We start from the raw sequence: 23,288 nt of genomic DNA, 5'->3' as shown, positions 1-23,288 counted from the left end.
TTGAACCATTTGTATGCTACAAGTTCTTTGTACTTTCCTACAGCCCTCTCTCCCTACTAAGATACGCCTGGCTGCTCGGTCTACACTACCAAATACTCAGGTGGTACATACTTCTACTAAGAGTGGAGTTTTGTACCGTCTCAGTTGTGTGATTTTACTAAACCCTTGGACTTTAGAAAAACTGCCCTAACAACCTATGCCTCCCTGTTATCTTGGGAGGGTAAGATGCTGTTCCGAGGACCAGGATGTTGCCTTTAAAACATGTGGCCAACCAGATGGTCTACGGTCACTAAGAGTGATCTCGTAAGCAGTAGGCATAGTGGCTGCTGACACCTGGGGTCCTCTTTCCTCCTCAGTCTTTGTTTTGCCTTACTAGGGGATATTCTTCCAAAGGGGTCCCATGTACCTTTCGTTATGATCAATACATGCGTCTAGATGCTAACTGCTACCCTCCCAAAGCACCTCTTGTCCTGCTGGACTGATCAAACTTCCTTTTCTAATTGACTTGCTTTTACTTTGCTATGTGCAAATATTTGCAACAGATGGAACTGTTGATGAAGGGAGTGTGAGAAACCTGAAGGTGTCTCCCTGACTGGTCCCCGGGGATCTGTCATACAGGTGGCCAGGACACGCCCATCGCTATTGGATTCAGTTCCTGGGGTGAACCAGTGAGGGAGGATCACCTAGATGGAGAGGTCCTCGTGGAGTGGAAGCGGGACACCGACGGGTGAGATGCGGTGTCCCCCTTCTTCAAACTCCTTTTCCCCAGCCAACCACGTAGGATACTAAGAAACTCTCCCCCTAATCCCCTTTTCCGACAAACACTTTTGCACATGACGAAAGACAACAGACTAACACCAGATCCGTTTAGCTGGCATGTCCCAACACAAGGGTCAGGCAAAGTCAGGCAATTGACAGGAATCACACACACCGGATGGCGCTTTGCCTTCTCCACAGGGTTAAAAGGTGGCGCACAAGATAACACTACAAACAAGGCAGACCGCACGACAAGAGAGATATCCAAGGGCGGCAATTCAAAAGGAGAAAGGCGGCGAGACCCGACGGGTCAACAAGGAGAGACGCAACCTTGTCCTTTCTGACCCAGACCCACAAAGCCTCCATGGAAGGAAACAAAAGACTAGCCAGTAGGTGTTGCAGCAGATGTCAACGGTACACGGAGCATGCCTACTAGATAAGCAGGACACAGACTCCTGCTACCTTGGTACCGTCCTTGATTCCAGATACAAGTAAAGCCAAGCATCACAGCCAGTGAGTCGAGGGGAGAACCGAAAAGAAACTGAACTATGTTGAATGAAAGTCACAAAGTGGCAAATTATGAAAAAGTACAAAGCACAATGAATCTTGAGGAAAAACCAGCTGCAGAGGGGTCCGGCACCACATGGGTACTTACTCGTTTGTTAAACTACTGATACCAGAAGGCCCTAGGAGAGCTGCAAGGAAAAGGTCAAAGTGGTCATACAGTAGTGTAGCATAACCCCCTGTACAGCCGAAATGTCTTTGACCTGCAGGTAATTGGAAAGCTTAGGGAGGTGAATCCTGCATAGTGAATTCAAGAGAAAGAACTATGTGAAATGAAAGAATTGGCAAGAGTGAACCCGACAGAGGGATACCGAAAGTACGGGCTCAGTCTTCAGTCCCAATAAACAGTGTGCTGACTAAAGTGAACCCGGCAGAGGGGTTTCCACAGTGAACTGTTTAAAAAGACATTACGACTCATGAATTTCAGAAGTGAAATTGTTCTGAAAAGCCGTAGTGATCCCGACGGAGGGAGGCTGAGATTTAAGAGGGGGTCTGAGCCCGGAAGAGTGAGACACAGGGGTGAAAACTATCACCCAACATACATGTGGAAAGGAACTTTTGTTTATTGTTTTGAAACACATCAGGTTCCCGGAGGCAAGAGACATTTTATAGAAAAGAGACAATCCCAATATCTGAAAGAGGAAAAGTAGTCTTGTGCTGGAAAAGCTCAAGCTTGTGCTGAGCTCAGGAGTCCCAGCTTGTCACATGCTCAAAACGTGGGCAGGGGAGACCCCTGGCTACCACATACGGACATATAATTTGTGAACAACTCCTTTCTTTCTTGTGAACCTTATCCCACACTCTTTATATTTAGTGTAAGGATTGGCAATATTTTTATTATAGGCACTTTTATTTGACAAGATGCCACTAGGACTGCCTTATTTGATGGTCGTAGCTTGCTCCCATCTTAGATTTAGGTTTAGATGAGGTGTTTTCCACCCCACCTATAAAGTTTAATAACACCCTTGAACTGTGATCACTTTTGTCTGTCTTTACTGTTGTCACCACGAGTTCTTTACAGGAGGTACAGAGTGTTGGAAAGTAGAGAATGCCCAAAATAAAAATGTCGCAGTTGAAGAGGTACAGTTTGCCTAGCATCACAAAGATCCATGGTGTGTAATTAAAACTAATTCACGAAACTTAATTTGACCTACCTTGGCGCAACGTTCACTTGAGCCCAGGCACTTTTGCCGAAGGTTCTTTTGAACCAGAGGTATTCTTCCTTGTTCAACTCAGGTGAGCAGCCAAGGAGCTTGGCTTTGCCCGGGTGAGGGTACAGCCACTCAGTCAGGCATCAGTTAACATACTCTGTTTTTGAGCTCAAGGACGCATCAGTTTGCCTTTCAAGTGCTGGCTTGATGGATATTTATGGTCTGGCAGACCGTTTTCTCTTCACATATTCACCCATACTTCAATACCTGGTCTGCCAGTGCAGTCAGGGTGAAAATTGTATAGTCCCAGCAGTGAAAGCAAAGGGCAGCGTGAGAGACTTCCTGGGCTAGCAGGTGAGCAACAGGGGGACTAGGAGAGAGACTTAATCCTAAGATTGCTTCCCAAAGTCACACTCGCCATGGTCAGGCCCCGCTTCTGCACATTTCACAGACTACTTCTCATAACTTTCCCCTAGGCCACTCCAAATGTTCCATTTACCACAACGCTGGATATGGTATCATTGCCATCAGATCCTTTCCATATAGCATTGGAAGGAATCATTTAATTGTCTGAACTCCTAGCAAAATAGACCAGAAATAGTGGAAACTAAGAGTATAACCAAAATAGAACTGTTCAGCTTTGATCTACCGAATCCTTACACATTTCAAAACACTGAGCACAGTGCACATTTTGAGGAGCAGAAACAGACTCTGCGAGGGGCTTGTTGAAGGGCTGTCAGAGTACCTGCCTCATATCTTTATCACATAATCCTAACAAATTTAAATCACTTTCTTTGATACCAACTTAACACGATTTATGCTAGTACCGAGGAGGCTCTCCTGCTGTGGGTCACATGCAGTTTCAATAGAGATTTTGGTCAGCCATGTGTTTATATGGGGATGCTGTACATCTTGGAACCTCTACAATAAAGGGATTTAAACCCACACTGCAATTCTGGGCTGCCCAGGTTTCATGGGTGGGCCTTCTGGTGCAGGTGTGCCCTTGTGTTGTCTGATCGATGTACAGATGTGATCAGTTGAGGGCTCTGATTGCACATTGGTCTGGTTTGGGCATAGACAAATGGGACCAATTCTACAACTGTTTTGGCTGCCATCTTGGAAGCTAGTAGTTACAATGATCTACCCCACTGCTGCTTGTGGTGTAGGGAGAGCCCCTACTCTCCCAGAGTGTCATTTCAATGCTGGAAAGACATTCGGTAAGTGTTTTCCACTCTTCTGTTTGGCAAATAGTTTGGCAAATAGTTTGGTGCTTGGCGAAACAGCTACATATTCTTGGCAGAGAAACATTCTGCTGCAGAACAACTTTGCCCTTTGACACAATCCACACTTGGGAAGCTTTGGGTTTGTAACATTGCAGCTGCAGGATTGCCAGACCCATCGAATGTCCCTTTAAAGGCCTGAGGGAACCGACACGGATTTCCGCAACCAGTTTTAACAATACTACAACATACGCTAACAGTGTATATAGAGCTCTCAAATTTCCCATGGCCATGCGCGAGAAGGACATCCAGTCTGTTTCCCCCTTTGGGTTCTGGGACTTCGTTTTTTCTATTTCCTTGAACAGAAAGTACGCTTTTTCAACACTAGACCTTTGTTTAAAGTGAGCTGCAGGCTCGCTCAAATGGAGTTGGTCACTCATCGGTATCCTCGGCCCATTCCAAAGGATTGGATTAGGGATAGACCAGGTCTGCCTTAATGAGTTATTGCAGTGGGGGGACTGGCATAAGGCAATGAGACAGATTCCCATATGCCAGAGGTTTCAAGCAAGGCCTACTGCAGGGGCAGGGTTCCAAACACGTTGGTAAAGGGTGCAAGTGGCTGAGCACAATATGCTTTACCTTTTCAAGCGTACAGACCATTTCTTACAGGAGGCTTGTTGAGGCAGCATGGCATATTTCCTGCTAAACAACTCCGCTTAGAAGAATACACATTAACAAAAATAAATATGACACAAACACAATCTGCTGGATGAGTATAGGCGAGACCCTGCTACCAGACATTTAGCTATTTACCATAAGAGTGCTCTCTGGGCAACAACATGTTAGAAGATGAATAAGTCCACATACCTGTGCCTGAAGCAGTTTCAATTGCCGATCTTGTTCTGCAAGGAGCCTGTAGGCATCAACAGAAAGCCCCATCATTCCATTGTCCAATACTGGTGGTAAGGAAGCTTGTGTACAAGCAGAGTGTGCAGCACACGAATTACAAGGGACTGCTTTTGAAGAATGCATCCTCCTAGGTGACATCAAATTACTGTTAGAACAACAGTTTTCCCGTTTAATACAAACAGGGCTGCAGCATGTATTAGGAAATGACATGTTTGAAGGAAGAACTGAATAAGAACATTCAGCAGGCACTTCGGAATGGCCTGTAGTTGAACTACTGGAACAGATATTGCCTACACCTTGCCACATGTTTGATGGACAATACTGGATATGTCCATTTAAATGAGAACAGCTACAGGTATTAATTGGAGAGGTGCATGGTGATGGAGAAACAGGCATTTGTATTTCTGCTAGTCTCTGTGAATCCTGTTGTGTTATATGCTGAAGAGACACGGGAGAAAAAGCAGGTGGTCTACAATGGGATGAAGCCGCCCTACGTACTGGTGGTGGGCCACTCGGTGGGACTGTGCCACTGGCTGGTCCAGGATGCAGAGATTGTTTTTTGGGTTTAAGTATAGAGGTGTCAGGGGAAACTCCACTCTGAGGTGTTGATGGTGAGGAAGAGGAGGATGAAGATGACGATCTGGTGCTTTTTCTTGTCTGGGAACCTTTCCATGAAGTAGGCCGTTTTACAGCTGGCAGTTCCTGGCTCAATGGATTCGACAGTCGTCTCAAAGAATGCTCTTTATGTGGAGGACTAAAGTTTTGCTGTTCAGGACTGCAGTGTTGGCGGTTTTGTTTGTAGACGATGCCTTGTGGACAATTGCTTCTAGCAGGCAGGCTAGGTTGTGTAGGTGGAGTGAAATGGTTTACATTCATCAGATGCTTCGGTCTCGTTTTAGACTCCACAAAACTACCATCAAAAACAATGGAAAGCTCTGGAACTGAAGGATGGATTCTAGACACCTTTACAAAAAGAAAGTTAAACAAAGGCAGTGCTTTAATAGTGAATTGTAAAGTACGAATTATGCACCTTAATTTGCATGATGTTCATTTCTATTGGGCATCCAATACAGTTTCAATTAAATTGAAAACCTAGATTTAGTCAATGCCATAAAAGCGGGGGGGGGTGGGGAGGGGTAAGAGGGTTATATTTGGATAGAGTAGACGGATATCTTTTGACATATATTGAAATTTATTTCAGTTTACGAATGGCTTAGCTGGATGATTGTAGAGAGACCCCTTAACGCTCACACCAGAAAAAGAATGCAACCCACTAGGGAAAACGGGCCAGCACACCTCCTGCAAGGAAAACCGTTTTATTTCTGCAAAAATAGAGTTGCACAAGTAAAGAACTCTGCTGCCACGAACGTTTTGGGCAAATTAGTATGAGCAACACTATAAAAGGCAAACAGTGTCATCAGGGACATAAATTACATAATGTGCAAACCCTCAAGGCTGGTTGGTTGAGACGCTATACACATAGGATACTTGCGCCATAAGGGATGACAGGCCATTGGTGCCAGCCCCTTCTGTCCATCTTATTCCACGTGGGTTCCTCCTTTCGCATCATCAGGTGTAAAGCTACCACTGATTGGCAATTATGTGAGGAAAAGCAATACAGGCTCTCCTGGTACTGCAGACAAGCACTAAGAAGATACTTTGAGACCATCACTTCTAACAAATTATAGCTCGGTTCCAGACACGGGGGCACCCAACCAAAGTTTTACACCCTCAATTTAGCCATGTTTTATCCCTCCTGGCACCTCACAGCACGAATCACATGACCTATAATGAAGGCAACTGACCCCCATTTTCAGATCTTTTCTGAACGATTGGGGGGGTCTAACAGCTCTATGGTTGGTGGCCTGGAACTAGCTGGTATCTTGGAATGCTGGGGGTTCTTGGGACTGGGGCTCTCAGGTGCCATTACTTAGATCTGGGACGGGGAAGGTCAGAGGTTCGGGACCCCCTTCCCGTGGGATTGATTTTCTCTGCGAGCGCTCAACCCCCTCATGACCTTGCAGGGCGCATTCCTTCTGGGATACAAAATGTTGGCAACATGAGACAATGAAGGGTCTATGAATCTATGCAGTTCTGGCCTTCCTCACCGGTGCCCAAACTACAACTTATTCCCGCCTGGAAACACTTTATTTCTATGTGTGTGACTTCAGCGCAAAACTAGGCCTCAATTCCAATATGGCTACTATTATTTGAGATGGGGTTAAGGAGAACCCTCAGAAATGTGCTAATTCCTCTTTACCTCAGGGACCCACATCAACTTTGCTGGATTTTGAGGACTTGTTTTTTTGCCTGGAGAGAGCGGGACCCTTTTTCCCCACTCTCATGTATTTTAATGTGATTTTTGAACTCTGTGTTTTTGGTTATGGAGTCTGACAAACTCCATAGGCATCATCTTTTATATTGTGTCACACAGCACCTTCAGTGCAGTGACACAGGGAAGTCTTCCAGATTTCCCAAAGGTTCAAATACCTTCTCTTGGATAAACTACTGTTTCCAAGAGCAGTAAAGTGAAATGGACTTTACTTACATTTGTAACTTTCTATAACCAGCACACATTATCTTACAATAGGGTGCTGAAGGGGTTACTTACTATCCCCTTTGTCTAGCTTCTCATAACAATTTTAATGTACCCTCTCCTCAATGAATGGCTGGGGGCAGTGGTTTACTTTTCACTACTGTGGTGTGCATTTACCACGAGCTGTGTTTGCAGCTGCAGTAAAGCACCCAAGGGTGCCATTTTTGTCAAAATGACCGATCTTTTTTCGCCGTTGCTTTGTAGAAAGGTCCTTCTTCAGATTTACTCTGCGCGCCAACCCAGATTTGTCCTTTTGCTCGCTTTGCCTTTGGCGGGATTCACGTGTGAAGGCTGCCTCTGGCTCCAGGGTGTCTGGTGGAGGCAGGAAGTGAGGGAGGTGCCCGAAACTCCCTGTGCTTAGTCTCATAGGAAACCCAAATGCACTCTGTGGCGATTGGCCGGCTGACTGTCCGGCAAGGACAGCCACCCTGCTGTGTGACTGACAGCTATGCTGGAATGAATGGCAGAAACCTGCATAAACGGCAAGGCTTTTTTGGCTTGGAAGGCAGAGTCGACCACTGGATGAAGAAACCAAAGAAGAACTTGAAGAGGATGCCTGCTGCAACTTCTGGACCGTTGGTTTGCCCAGTGCAGCCCTGCTGCAGTGCTGAAACTCCAAATTCATATTGACAGAGAAGCCCCTGCAAGGACGACTTCTCCCCTTGAGTTAGTTGGACCAAATCAACTTAAGCCACCTGGACATCCTCTCTGAGCTGGTTAATTTCCACAGAGTTGCTGCTGGAAACCCAAACGCCAGGGAGAGGAACACCAGATTGTGTGCGTTGCTTTTAAGCTGGTCCAAAGCTCCAGGAAGATCCTCCGGACTCCCAGGAAGCAGGGGTGATCGAGCCCGAGCCAGTGCTGGACCCCAGATGCAAGTAAAGTCCATCTCGACAGCCAGAAACCGCAGTGTTGCTTTTTGCGGTAGACACGATACGCTGAAACACTGAAGTTTCACTTGTTTGAAGATTGCCGGTTGCGGTCAGTAACTGTCCCATTGCAGTGCAGGAGTCCCCAAAGGTCCTCCATCTTGTCCTCACGACTGAGGCCCAGGAACAGAAGTCATCTGCTGCATTTGTCTTCAACCTGAAGGTACTGTACAGTCTAAGAGAACTTACCGCTTGTCATGTAACTGCACTTGTTATCTGTTGGGGAGACGTATTGTGGTTGCGCTGAAGAGTTGCTGATAGCTTCTTTACTGCACAAGGCTAAACAGCTTGTGGCCCTACTATGAATTATTCTATCTACAAAGACTTTTAAAACATTGTGCAAGACGTTTTACCTACCTCCGAGAAGTGATTCAGTTTCACCTAGACTTTTGCTCAATTGACTTTGGTTTAGCCTGGCTCCCAGAATGACTCTTCTTCCCTCTGTGAATGTGTTTGATCTTCCTTCCAGGAAAGGGTCATCTAACTTTGCATTGGAAGGTTTACAAACGTACTTACCTGCTTTGAGAAATATTTGTGAGAACTCTATGTCATAATAACCTCTCTTTGACAAACTCTTTAATCCGATTCTAAATGCAACAGTGATATATTAATGTCCCCAGAACGCTAACTATTGAAGTCACCTGAGGTTGTAGTTAGTGTCTATGGGCTATCCCAAACGGGTACTTACTGATTTAGAAATATTAATAGTGTGTATTTTTGAAGTTTGAGTGTTACTGTTATATTGTTCCCTTCTGTAGAAGACTTATTCCAACTGACTGATCAATAGATGTTTATTCAAGAAGCCTTGTGTGCAAGTGTTTATTTGAATACTTGTCACTGAATCTCAGTAACTCCCCTACAGCTCACATTGACCCCTCTTGATATAAGGCTGGCTGCTCAACACGCTACCAACCTGTGTAGTACAAGCTTAGACCAAAGGTTGGCTTCCTACTGCCAGGTGGTCAGGGTTGTTATAGTGCACCCAAAAGGGTACTGCATACAATCTTGCCTAACAAATGGCGTTTCGATTCCCCATACATTACTAGAGCAAGATGCAATCCCCCTCCCACCCGCATTATGGCTCCTAACATGCTCCCCCTCCCCCTAGCGCCTGTAACCTCCCACAGACCCTACTGCACCTTCCAGGGCCTCCTTCATATGAAACCACAATTGTCCCGCCTTCCCAACACGATTCACATAATAAAGATCCATGAAGGGGAAAATTAACAAGTACACGTTTGATCTGGTCAACATCCTAGCATAGTTCCTAGAATTATGCTTTGCAGGTCAGCTTTAATTTTGAGTGGTTGCAGAATGAGTGTGGGCATCACTTTAGAGCATGCTCTGTGGAAAAGTTGTATGGGTTAGACATTGTGATGTCACAATACGGAGATGGGTGTTGGAAGCGAAATAGAAGTGTACATCATTACAGATAATCTCCAACTTGTTTGTTTGCATTATCCGAAGGTGAAGGAAATTACCAGACTTATTCCGATAAAATAGTTCAGCGGGTTGCACGTATGCTGCTGCGATCCCTGTGTAATCGGCAGGTAGCAGGTTCGAACGCTGGCAAGGCTACCTCAGCCCGTCATCATTCTGAGGTTCATAAATGAGTACCAACTTCGATTGGATGATAATTGTAGGTCTTTGTCCTATGTACATCGCTTTGGCAAAAGCGGTATATTTAAAAATATTACCTTAAGAACATCATTCATTGCATGATAAAATCACAGCGCAGCAGAGAAAGTAAAACCTATATAAAAGTCATAAGGCTTTGTGTGATCCTGAACGGAAAACAACTGTTCAAGATTTATGCTGTTACTTAACGCCCCACATCATTATAACAGTTTTGCATTCACAATCTAACCAAAATCATTACCTGTTGGCTTGCTGGATGAGGACTGGGTGTTGGTCTTGGAGAAACGTCATCTTCAACGCCAGAATCATGATCACTTGCTGACAGTTTGCTTGGAGACGGCCTCTGATTAAGTCTAACAAGAGTAAGACAAGATTAAATCAAGGTTAAATAATTTTCTTTAGTTACAGTTTCCATTTCCAATGTAGGAAATGCTTATTGACCTAGAGCTCCATCGATACCAAAGTGACTGTTCAAATCTTTTTCAAATAAAGGATCCAGTCTTCCTTGACTGATCCTAATTAGCAAATCTGTGAAAAAATGTAAACATGAGACAGGTTTAGGGTAGTGTTATAAAAAAGATGCTCTATGACATTAAATACATGATTGAAGTCGGTCCACAATTATTCCTAGGCTAAACTCTGTAGGTAATATGGATGGTAAAAGGTAAAGTTAACACTTTATTACAAATAATAAGGAAATACAAACAAAGTCACTATTTTGTTTGCGCTGAAAAGAAAGTGTTAGTTATCAAACCTTAAATAATTGGTAGTTAAGAGTTAAAAAGTGTCACCTTGCCACGTTGGGGTCGCAGAGTCCAGTGGCAGCCCAAGTTGGGGTTAGCAGTTCTAAAGTCAATGTTTATTAGAGGCACAGTAAACTTCTCCACCGGAATTAATTGTGTAAAGACAACAAACTCAGTTATAGGAGTGCAACAAGCTGCCAAAATATTTAGGAAGAGTTTTGGCAATCAAAGATCAGCTCTGAGTCTCAGGTTAAGCAAAGATGATGCCGATGAAGAAAAGTAAGACCTCCAGAATAAAATTATTCTTTAGTTACCAGGGCTGTTGCTGGGACAAAGACGATCTGATGATGGGGTATGGTTCATCTGCTTGGCCAGCATCGCAGTTCCACGTAGTGCAGATGACGGCACTACAATGCTGATTAGATAAGCATGAAGTTCCTCACAGGTACAAGAACCTTAGAGGGTTTCTTTGTTTAAGGCAGTCATTTGCAACTGTAGGCAACCAACTGCTGTTAACTCTCCTTCAGTCGTCTAATCCCAACTCTACAAATCTAGCCATAGAGAGCAAGCAGAAAGGCCTCTTCTCAGAAGAGAAGACTCTGGCATCCAACCCAGCCAGTTATGTCAATTCCTGAGCTGATAGTCAGTGGCAAAATCACCAGAGGCCCAAAATTCCACACATTTAAAGAAGGAAGCTCACTTTGGGAGAGCTTATTTTCAACTTGAAGGCACAATAATGGCATTAGAAATTGAACTTTAAGTTTTGTGGCGACCTACAACTACTTTAATGGTGCATACATTCTGAAAAAGGAAGGACGTGTGCAGCAATATGCCCTTTTTATGATGCAATATCCTGGGGAGTCTTGCAGGAGTCAATCGATCCACTGACAGTGCTCAAGAGCAGTTTAAACAATTATATAGAAATACTTGAAACAGGGTGTATGGTCCCTTATCGCAAACATGCATTCTTTCAAGAGTTCATTAGCAACCCAATTTGTATTTATAGTGTACTTTGATTTACATTACACCAACAAAAAAAAAAAAGAATACTTTACAATTAAACATTTAATAAAAGTATACTTCTTTACACAATTTGTGGTACTTTATTAACCACAAACGTTTGTAAATTTAAATTTATAATTCTCTTAATAAAATGTCAACAGATTGCCAAAAACTTAGTTCTGACAAATGTATGAAATGTGTTCAACAGTAAAATGCTACATTAAACTTGGCCATTGTAAAATAATGTGCTGCGGGGCAGAGGCGCTGCTGAGCAGCAACAAAGATGGTATTAGGACTCTGGGCCTCTGGAGCCCGACTTAATCCTCATTCCTAAAACTCCTGAACTGTGCCTTCATTGATAATGGTAAAGACTGTTGCTCCACTGGGAGATTGTGGAGCACAGCGGGTCTAATTTTCAAGTTATTTGGACCCTGCTGGGAGATGTTGCATGCAGCGGTTTGATAGATAAGGCAGGCCTGCCCGCCCATCGACCAGAAGTAGTTTCGAGACTGTGGACGGCAGTGGCCAGGTGGAGTCGCTGTGGTGAAGCCCTGGTGTGCTTCAGTTTGCGGAGGACCCCAGTGCACAGGAGGATCTGGTGTGGCGGTACTGGGCTTCTCGGCCCCAGGCGCTCGCCGGAGCATCAAAAGGAGTGTTAAGGGATCGGCCGTGGTGTTTGCCCTCTCTGATGGTCAATTCTACCAAAACAGAGGTGCTCTTAGCTGACAGAAACTGGCTCTCATCTCTTCCTCTGCATATCCAGGTCCCACCCGACACTATCCCCTACTCTTCTTCAGCTAGAAACCTCAGCGTCATCTATGACTCTACCCCACACCTTCTCTACTTCCATGTCTAAAAGTGGAACCACTGCTTGCTTCAACCTCCTAAATATTAGGATCAGGCTCCTCATTCCTTTCAAAAATGCTAAGCATTTCTTAACCTCTCTTTCCATTCAACAAGATGATTAACTTCGCTACCAGGACTCTGAACTCCCTCACTTCACACCTACTTCCTCGTACCGTCAGGCTGGATGGCCGACTGTGCAAAACAGGGACAGATTTAAAGGTCATCTCCTGGTTCACAAATCTATCAATTGTTAGGCACCCACTGCATCTATCCAACTCTACAAGTCTTCACGTAATCTCTGTTCTGCCTCCTCGACTACCCTTGTGGTTCCTCGCCTTCCCTGTGCTTCCTCTCGCTTCAGTTCTTTCTCTCTTCTTGCTCCACTTGCGTAGAGTTCTGTACCCCCTCTCTCACTTCCACTGCTTCCACTCTAGCACTTAACCATCATGGTCACATCCCGAGCACAGCTGGCCATACCGCCTACTTGCACATAAAGATGTCCAATTTTGGTGTCCTTAAACTATGTCTGGCCATGTATGTATTGTCCCCGGTGACACTACCGCTTCCTCCCCTCCACAACCTGCTCAGAATGTCGCTCAAACGCACCTCATTGTAAGAAGCTCACTGCTTCCTGTCAAATCTGATTCATCTATTGTATGTTCTTTTGTGATAAAAAGAGCATTGTTCCTTCTGCATATTAATAAATAAACTAGACAAGGAGAGCGGTTGCATAACACTAACAGACATGGATCAGCGACCTGGAAGATAAAATGGAACAGCACGATGCGGAAATGGAAGTAATGAAGAAAGTTTGCGCAGGTCCATCAGAAATGCAATGATTTAGAATCACGTTTGTGGCATAACAACGTACGCATAGTTGGTACACCGGAGAGCACCTTGAAGGGGGCTATGGAGGGTTTGTAGAGGAGGTACTGAAAACGCTGCTTGGAAAATCCTCAGTTCTTGCCTCAATTCCCAATAAAAAGAGCCCATTGTGCGTTGATGCCTGCACCAAAGCCAGGGGCGTCGCCCCGTTCGATCATCACAAGGTTATTGAACTATCGGGAAAGAGATGTAGTTCTTAAAGTGGCTAGAGAGGGAGTAGCGTTATGATATGAATCCGACAAAGCCTTTATATATCCTGACTTTTCAGCTGGCATCCAGATTGCCTGGAGATCCATCGATCCTGTTAAACGTCTACTGTGAGAGCGCTATATTCCATATGCCATGCTATTTCCCCTCCGAGCTCTGTATACAACATGGGGCCGGGTGGATTTCTTTGCGTTGTCGAGTGAAGCTTGTTCCTATATTGAAGCCTCGTTTCAAAGTGGGCTAGCCCAAGCTCACTGCTGATTTAGATGCTAGTTTGGCAGATTGAGTGATCACTTCGACCTTGGATTGCTGATGGGACCATTTGCTGTGTTGAGTGGGAGACAGCGTGGAACTAAAAGGAACAAGTTACTTAACTGTAACTGTTGTTCTCCAGCATGGGTCTGGCATGGATTCACATGCTCATGAATATTCCCAGTCGCCAGGCTGGGAATCCTCGGTAAAGAAGAAATATCAGTATCAGTTTTGTTTCTGATCGGTCTTTCTTAGTAGTAACCAATCACTGGTCTCTGGGTCATATTGCCCCCAGCCAATGACTGCCCTCTCCCTAAGCCCCGCCCCTGGCAGCCATCCTCAGATTTGGTAGCACGTAAAGTGGCAGTATGACCAAGTGAAGAGCCGCAGAGTGGTAGGAGGGAGGGTTCGCATGTGAATCCATGCCAGACCCATGCTGGAGAACAACAGTTACAGGTAAGTAACTTGTTCCTTCTCCAGCATGGGGTCTGGCATGGATTCACATGCTCATGAATATAGAATACATAGCAGTATACACATGCACAACCACGGGAGGTGGCAAGGCTCAACATTAAGCATTACATAAACTCAACATTAAGCAACTCTTACCTCCTCACCAGGCCCACCTTCAGGCAAACAGGTTGCGCAGCACTGCTTGGCCAACTCTGGATTCCTCGCTGGAACCCCGGTCGACGCAGTAGAACTTCGTGAAGGTGTGCGTCGACCTCCACGTAGCAGCCCTGCAGATGTCCAGCAAGGGCACACCAGATAGGAAAGCCGTGGTGGCAGCGATCGCTCTGGTCGAATGAGCTCTGACGACCGGGCAACGGTCGGTTTGCCAACCGGTGACAGTGCATGATGCAGCCGGAGAGCCATCTGAAATGGAAGCCTTCGAGAGTGCCTTCCCTTGATTCACAGGTCCAAAGTTCACAAAAAAGCTGTGATGTGTTCTGTAAACTCTTTGTGCGGTCCTCGTAGAACTTCAGCGCTCTAGCTACATCCAGCGAGTGCAAAGTGCTCTCGGCCGGCGACGGGAAGAAAACTGGCAACACCAAGGGCTCGTAGAGGTGGAAGTCAGACGGCACCTTGGGCATGAAGGAGGGGTGCATCCTCAGCACCACCCTCGTCGTGGAAAGTCAAGTATGGAGGCTTGCAGGATAGGGGCTCGATCTCTCCCACTCGTTGTGCAGAGGTGATGGCCACAAGAAACGCGGTTTTCCACGACAGAAATTTCAATGGTGCCGAATGCAGATGCTCGAATGGCAGCCCCATGAGCCTGGTCAGCACCACGTTGAGCTCCCACGCCGGGCCCGGAGCCTTCACCGGCGGGAACGATCGGAACAGTCCCTTCATAAATTCCTTCACCAGGCGACGAGACCACAGGGATGACCGTCCCGTAGTTCTGGTGTAACGGGAAATCGCTGCGAGATGGATCTTGATTGAAGCGTGAGCTAGCCCTGCCTTGGCCGGCGACAGCAGGTACGGCAGCACTTGAGGGGCTGTAATTCGCAGTGGGTTAATCTGTGCACGGCACCAGACAGAGAACCTCTTCCACTTGTGTCCGTAGCACTTTGAGGACGCCCTGGCCTTTGCAAGCATCTCTTGCAGTCTGCCGGGATATCGTACCCTCCAAACTCTAGTTCTGCAGGAGGCAGGCCTGCAAGTTCAGCGACTCCGGGTCGTGATGGAGGATGGTGCCTCCTTCTCTGGAGAGAAGATCTGCGTCCGTCGACAGTCTGACGGTGGGGGGGGGGGGGGGGGGAAGGCGGAACGGGGACCGTGACAAGTCCAGAAGGTCCAGGAACCAGATCGGTCTTGGCCACACCGATGTGACGAGGATCATCCTGCACCGGGACCTGTTGAGTCGGTTGACGAGTTGGAGCGGCAACGGGGGGGGGGGGGCTTCGTGGGGGGGAGGGAGGTGACGCATACAGGAACAAGCCGTCCCAGGGAAACGAGAAAGCAACACCCATGCTTCTCGGCTGGGGAAACCTGCTGGCGAACCTCTGGCACTTGGAGTTCGTCGCCGTCGTAAGCAGGTCGATCTGGGGTTTGCCCTATCGTTGGAAAAATCGATCCACTTGATCCGGACGCAGCTCCCACTCATGGCACGAGTGCAGCTCCCTGCTGAGTGAGTCGGCAATGATGTTCTGTACCATCATGCACCAGAAACATCCCCTGGGCAATGGCCCAGTGCCACAGATCCTGGGCCTCCTGTGTCTCCCTGCTTCTGGATTTAGAACATCGTGGTGGTGGTGTCGGTGAAGAGCCTCACCACCTTGCCCTTGAGGGACGGGAGGAACGACCCACGGGCCCACACGGCTCGGAGCTCCAGGATGTTGATGTGGAGCTCTCCTCCGGAAGCCAAAGGCCTCTTGCGTGCAGATCTCTGATGTGCGCTCCCCATCCCTCCAGGGAGGCATCCGTCGTCACGGTCTCCTGATGTACAGGGGTCTGAAAGTCCTTGCCCGCGGCTGCCCCACCATCGGATTGCTTGGCGGAAAGCCTTGTTGAGCAGGATACGGTCTTCGAAGCTGCCCGACGCTTGTATCCAACGGGCGTCGACATGACCAGGTGGGATTGCGAGTAGATGGAGAATCCCAGGTCCGTGAGAAGCTGGACGGTCTCTGCTGTGTGTTCAACGGCAAGTTCTCTTGTCCTTGCACGGATGAGCCAATCGTCCAGGTAGGGGTAGACGTGGATACCCCGCAAGCAGCCGTGCCGCCACTGGTGCGAGGCACTTGGTAAACACCCTGGGTGCCAACTTCAGCCCGAATGGCAGGGCCTTGAATTGGTAGTGCCGCCCCTGGACGACGAATCTGAGGAACTTTCGGTGCCCTTTTAGAATGGGGATGTGGAAGTAAGTATCCTCCAAGTCCAGCGACGACAGGATGTCGCCCTCCTCCAGCTATCCCAGCACGTGCTGGAGGGTGACCATCCTGAACTTTTGCGCCTTGATGTATTTGTTTAACCGTGACAGGTCCAGGATGGGGTGCCAACCACCAGTCTTCTTTCTGACGAGGAAGTACCTTAAGTATACTCCGGAGCCTCTTTGGGACGAGCTTGATGGCACCTTTCTTGAGCATCGCCCTTACTTCTAACAGTAGCTGAGGGACGTGATTTTCCTTCCTGGCCACTGGAGGAATGCGTGGGCACTTCCTTTGAAATTTGAGTGTGTGCCCATGGGCCAGGGCATCAAACACCCAAGGGTCAGTGGAGATGGACTCCCACACGCTGACGAACTTCGCCAGGGGGCCCGACGCTACAGCCGGTTCAGTCCTGCTTGGAGGCGGCCTTGCCAGCTTGGTGGCGAGGGCGAGATCCTCCTGACTTGCCGCGTCCTCTGTAGGCCTCCTGCGACGAAGAGCGGGCAGCTTGGCGGTACGTCGAGGAGCCGCCGCCGGATCCCTGTGGAGGCACCCTGTCTGCCTCCAGCATTCCGAAAGGGCGGCCATCGTTGCTGCAACACTCCCAAGGCCCGAGCCATCTCCATGTTGGTCTTGATGGCCTAAAGTGACTCATCCACTGTTTTCCCAAACAGTTTGTTCCCGTTGAAGGGCATGTCCAAAACTCTGGTTTGCACGTCCTGGCGAAAGCCAGTTGCCTTGAGCCATCGCCGCCGAAGGGAAACACTGTTGCCCAACTGGCAGAATCCGGTGTCAGCGATATCCGTGGCCGCCGCTATGGCGTGGTCCGACGCCACCTCATCTTCCTGTAGGATCTCCAGGGCCTCTGCCCTCTTGTGGTCCGGTAGGAATTCCAGCAGGTGAGCGATCTTGTACCACAGCTCCCTGTCGTAGCGGGCCACAATCACTAGGGCGTTGGCCGCCTTAATTGTTGTCGCCGCAGACGAGATGACTAGTCGTCCCATGGCGTCTAGCTCCTTTCCCTCGCCGTCCGGTGGTGAGGTCGAAGATGACCCCCCAGCCGCCTTCTTGGCTGCCGCCGAGACTACCAAATCCAGGGTCGGCTAACGGGGCAGAATCGGGGACCCGGTACTTCTTCTCGTACCAGTCCCTCTTGGCAGGCATTGTGGACGGGTTCTTCAGGAGAGCAAGTCCCTCCTCCCAGATGTCGTCAATCAATGGTACCGCGAGGACAGTCTTCCTCTTGGCCTTGCGCCGCTGATATAGGAAACCTTCCTTCTTCTGTTCCTCAGGGCAGAGCCGAAAAAGTGCAGATGCCCTGGCAATCATGGCGTGGAAGGAGCCAATTTCGTCGGGCGGGGAGGCCAGAGGGAGTGGTGATGGAAGGCCCATCCAGTCACCACCGTCGTCATCCGTCCCCGTCGTGGCCTTATCCGTTCCCGTGTCATCCCTAGGCTCAGGGGAAGGAGGTGAAGGCTGAGCGGGCCGCGAGGGCTGGAACGGCAGGGGGGGAGGGGGGAGGTTGAACTCTCCTCTGCTTGTTCGGAGGGCTTCCCGACGGGCCCGGTTCTGTCGGTTGCCCATAGGGGTGAGGGGCAATCACTGCTTCTCTGCGTGCATAAGGTTTGGATTGCCATCAAAATGGCCACTGAGTTGTCCTGAGGCTTGGGCACTGGCTGCGACTGGCTGCGACTGGCTGCGACTGGTGCGACGGCCGCTCCTCCGCCATGGGAGTCTTGTTGACGCCAACGTTGCTTTCTTGGTCCGCCTCCTCGGGGTTCCCTTGTGAGATCAGACCTCCTCGAACCTCTTGAGGCCCTTCACGACTTCAACCAGCTCCTCCTCAGAGGCTGTATCCGTGTCCGTGACAGCCACCGGGTCCATAACCCCACCCTTGCCCCCAACCTCCCTCTTTTTCCACCGGGGTCTTCGATGGGTTAAAAAAAAAAAAAGTTTCCCTCTGTGGTGGCAGGGAAACTCTGAGCCCTGAGGCCTCCACAGGCTTCACCAGGGCCGCCGCGACTCCCTCAATAGAGGCCTTCACTGTGTGGATCACGGCCTTCACCACCTTGGGCGTGCTGGAGGCCTTCACCTTCACCCTGGAGGGGTCACCGCCTCACTCCCCTTCGGCTGATCCCTTCGAGATCGACCAGGGTCTCTCCAGAAGCTTAGCCGGGTTCTCGGATTTTCTCTTCCCCGAGCCAGAGCGTTGGCTCGTGGTTGATGGTGTCGGTGAGAAAACACCCTGCTTGGCAGCCAAGAAGCCCGACCCTTCGGCGCACCCCGTGCCTGCGGACTCGTGGTGCTTTGCCTTCTGTTGGGCCCCCGTCGCCGGGGCACCCTCACAGGACTTAGAAGACCGCTCAGACTTCTCACCTGCTGAGCCCTTCTCCAGCCAGCTGGCTAGACTGGTCCGACAATCCCTCATAGTCCGTTCCGACAGGTTCTTGCCAAATGCAGTCCTTTTCCACGTGCGTCTTGTCTTCGTGAAGGCAGTAGAGACATCTCGAATGCTCATCCTCCTTGAAAACATTCTGTAATCCACATCCATGGCAGTTCCTGAACAGCTTGGATCCAGGTGTCGAGCTTCCCTTGTCCTGGGCCATGTCCACGAGGTAGGCCGCAGATCTTCTGGAATCCTCCAAGAAGCGTAACTCGACGAAACTTCGCCCTTGAGGGGCATAGAAAATTCTGAAACGGGTCCCCGTTGATCGGAAGTAGAAACTGTGGAGCTGGAGGCTCGATTGACCGAAAAAATTTGCTAAAACTCTTAGAAAAAATGCAAAACGCAGAAAAAGCTCGAGAGCTATAGCACGAGGACTCCCAACACTTGAACTTGCAGTAAAAATCTGAGGATGGCTGCCAGGGGCGGGGCTTAGGGAGAGGGCAGTCATTGGCTGGGTGCAGTATGACCCAGAGACCAGTGATTGGTTACTACTAAGAAAGACAGATCAGAAACAAAACACTTATACTCATTTTTTTCTTTACCGAGCATTCCCAGCCCGACGACGGGGAATATTCACGAGCATGTGAATCCATGCCTGACCCCATGCTGGAGAAATGTGAATGTCGGGTAGCCTATTATCAACATGTCTGAATTGTTGCTCGTGTCGCCTCCCTTAATTTTTCATGTTTGCTTTTGTGGGTTCAATACCGTCATGTTGGGGTGCAAGATGGAGGGTGAAGTTGAGGGGATGTTAAGTGTTAGCAGACCTTTTGTTTCAGATTACACTCGTGACTATCTTGAAGGTGGGAAGTATTGGCAGGCACATTTGTTTGTACACTCTAAATGGTAACTGGATTACGGAGTAACGCCTTTGCAGTCCTCTCCTAGAATGTGCAGGGGTTAAATAACCCTGTCAAAGGCAGCAGGTTATGGGTGTACATGGAGTGTCACTCTATTAGATTTGTATAGCGCTAAACAAAGGCCCGTAGGCATAGGAGCGCTATGGACATGCCATTTGATGCAGAGAACCTTTTCGGCGAGACCGTTGGCGAGTCTCTGCAAGTGATAGAGACGGACACAGAGGCGGCACGTTCACAGGGTACCCAGTATGGTTGTCGTCGTTTTGTTCCTCAAGAGGTAAGTCAGGCATGTCCTCCAAGGGATACAACACCCCTCAATCAATAAACTTCTCGCTCCACAAGGAGGGGGCACTGTCGAGCGGCTGGCTCCTGCAGACTTGAGCCCTTGCTGCTCCGCCGGGGCACCTGAAATCCTGAGGTTTACATCTGAATTGCTGTTTTGATTATGCTGTAATGAAACACTTGGCTCCAGCTAGAATCCCCAGCAACACCAGGGAAAAACAGTGCACGAAGACCCTGCTCCGGCCAACGTCAAAAAGGTGCGCCAGGGCAACCAGCCATCTTGATGCAGCAGCTGGGAATGCGCCAGATCCAACCGTGGAGGAGACACGATACGGCTCTGGCATCGGCCTGCAGGATGCCAGGCCAGTGCAGTAGCAGAGGTGGAGGGCAGTCAGGCAGCCCAACACCGGTGGATCGAGTCGCTACCTTAGTACACGCACCTAGAGGCAGACCAGGCTCCTGGCACCTCCAGTAGCGGGGGAGAACGATTGCTGCCCGGTGCCCGCTGTGTGCCCTATGGGGGAAGCGCAGTAAAAGCAAATTAAAGTCTGAGACCAGACCACAGGCAGGGAAAAAGATTAGAGTTGCGGCCAGCTGCAGCACCGCCTGGAGCCCCATATGGGCTTTACGCAATGGAGCGCCGACGTTGCTCTCAGTGGGCCCGGGTGGCAAGTTAAGCACATCATGCAGTGGAGTTGTACCGCGCCGGGGAGGCCCGGTAGTCCTCTTGTTTGCAGCTGCTGCTGGCGCATTAGGACAGAATAGTGCAGCACAGTGGTCTTGGCCCTGCCGCATTGTTGACACAAGTGGTGGGTGCGCCATTGGAGGGCATGAGCTTTTCCGGACCGTGAACACCGGTAGATAATCACAGGAGCCATGTTTTTCAAGATGGCGCCTTAAGCCCCTTTCTTTAATCGGGTTCCAGTATTTTTTTACTGTTTCTTTTTCGAAAGGTCCTTTGTGTTAGTCTCTGCGCGCCAAACCAGGTTTGGTGCCTTTGTTCGTGGGCCTTTGGCAGGCTTCAGGACTGAAGACCGCCTGTGGCGTTTGAGTGTCTGGGGTGGGCATTAAGTGAGGGAGGTGCCCGAAACTCACTGTGCTTAGTCTCCTAGGAGACCCAAATGCACTCTGTGTGATTAGCTAGCTGACTGTCTGGCAAGGACAGCCACCCTGCTGGGTGAGCGACAGCTGGGCTGAAATGAAAGGGAGAAAACTGTTTAAAAGGCGAGTCTTCAGGACTGGAAGGCAGAGTCGACCACTAGAACGAAAGAACCGAAGACGAGCTGGAAGAGGATGGCTGCTGCAACTCCTGGACCATTGGTTTGCCCGGTGAAGCCCTGCTGCAAGTCCGAGTTGCCAAACTCCCTTCGACAGAAAAGCTCTTTCAATGACAGCTTCTTCCTTTGAGTTGGTGGGACCAATCAACTCATAAAACACCTGGATACCATTCTCAAGGCTGGTTAGGATTAACCAGGGAGAGGGACACCAGTTTGTTTTCTTGAATCTACAGCTACTGGAACTGAAGTGACTCCCATCTTGTCTGCTTTCTTCAACGATCCTGTGCAGTGCAGGAGTCCCCCGATGTCCTCCCTCTTATCCCCACGACTGAGGCTCAGGAACAACGAGATCTGCAGGACCTGCCAGGAACCATGACTTCAGCAACCTTAGTTTCTTCATACAAAAGGGACTGTGCCAACCCGACAGAACACCACTCTCGCGGTGAAAGTTTGTGAACCTTTCCCAACTTACAGGCCTAATCAGCTTGTGACCAGACATAACTTTTTTGCCTAAACTACTTCTCAGAACCTTTGCAAAGACTTTACCGTTTGATACCAGAACTGCTCTTTCCTATCCAGAACACTAGCCCACTGACTTTGGCCTGGCCTATTGACTTGAATTGACTCTTTCTGGTTAACTAAAACTATTTGCACTGTCTAAAAAGTATATATGATCTAGTTTACTTACCTTGTGCCTTTTGCTCCTCTCTAAGTAACTGAACTATATTTGGCCCCTATTTCAGGGGAGCTCAAACTGTCTCAGAACCTTAGAATTTTGTATTGAAGTACATTGGTTTATAATAAATTGCCTTCTTCTAGTGAAATGGTTTCTAAATGATTGATTGTGTAATAAATTACTAAGTGTTTTTACCAAGAAACCTGGAGTATAAGTGTTTACTTTAACTACTGTGATTGAAAGTCCTCTGTGTAACTACTTGTATTGCTCACATTCACTCTTGAGATAAGCCTGGCTGCTCAGCTCGCTACCAAAAACTGTGTGGTACAGACTTATACCAAAGGTTGGTTTGGCTAACACCTGTAGTCCTAATTGCGTGTAGTGGTCCCACAGGGTACTGCATGCAATTCTGCTTAACAGGTTCCTCGGAGGAAAGTGGGGAGAGACAGAATAAGTGTAAAAGGCCCGAGAGAAAGATTGGATTGTGCAGGGCAGTACAGTCTGAAATGCAGTGGCTGCTGGAGGTGTGGCAAGGCCCCGTAACACGCGACTAGCGGCTGTTACAAAGACTCCATTAACATGTGCCATAGGAAACGCCATCGGTAGAGGCAAGGATTGATGGATTAGCCTCCGAGGTGTCCTTTCTGCGCCAGGACCATCGTAACTTGTCCTCACGGGTGGGCGAACCGGAGCAACATATATCTGATAATGAAGACTTGCGCAAGAAGATGGAAAGGCAGCTTACAGCTTTTTCCCAGAAACTCAACATCCTAGAAAACTGTGCCGAGGACAGTGAGGGAAGATCCCAATTTAATAACTTGCATATACTTGGGCTCCTGGAGAAGGAGGAAGGGCCCAGTATGGAGCCATTTCTGGAAGGTTGAATGCTGGACCTCATGACAACCAAAAAAGAATTTGTTCTCAATTGAGTGTACACATTGTGTCCCAAAAGGCCTCCCGGTGCCTGGAGCGCCTCAGCACACTCGGATTGTGCATCTCTTAAATTACAGAGATAGAGACTCTCCTAGATATGGCAAGGGCAACGTGCTCGATCACGTACTATTGGAATCAGATTGGTTTCATCCCAGATTGCACAAAAGAGGTACAGTGGGCCAGACAGTCCTTTGACTCTTAAGAGGAAGCTGATGTCACTCAGCATTAAAATATGCACTTTTCTTCCCG

At 48.5% G+C, this 23,288-nt stretch overlaps 1 protein-coding gene across 1 annotated transcript in view; it reads right to left on the bottom strand.

Moving 5' to 3' along the window:
* Positions 1–23,288, bottom strand: part of STIL (STIL centriolar assembly protein) — a 327,963-nt gene that overhangs the window by 148,259 nt on the left and 156,416 nt on the right. Inside the window, exons 11-12 of the mRNA XM_069642242.1 lie at positions 10,005–10,116; positions 4,559–5,563 (exon numbers count right to left, since the gene is read on the bottom strand). Of these exons, the coding sequence (XP_069498343.1) occupies positions 4,559–5,563; positions 10,005–10,116 (1,117 nt within the window). The remainder of the gene's footprint in view (positions 1–4,558; positions 5,564–10,004; positions 10,117–23,288) is intronic.

Source organism: Ambystoma mexicanum, chromosome 1q (genome assembly GCF_040938575.1).
Source record: "Ambystoma mexicanum isolate Mex_15411 chromosome 1q, UKY_AmexF1_1, whole genome shotgun sequence".
NCBI classification, from domain to species: Eukaryota; Metazoa; Chordata; class Amphibia; order Caudata; family Ambystomatidae; genus Ambystoma; species Ambystoma mexicanum.
The sequence above is the reverse complement of the archived record's forward strand: the minus strand, read 5'-3'. Positions and strand labels throughout refer to the sequence as shown.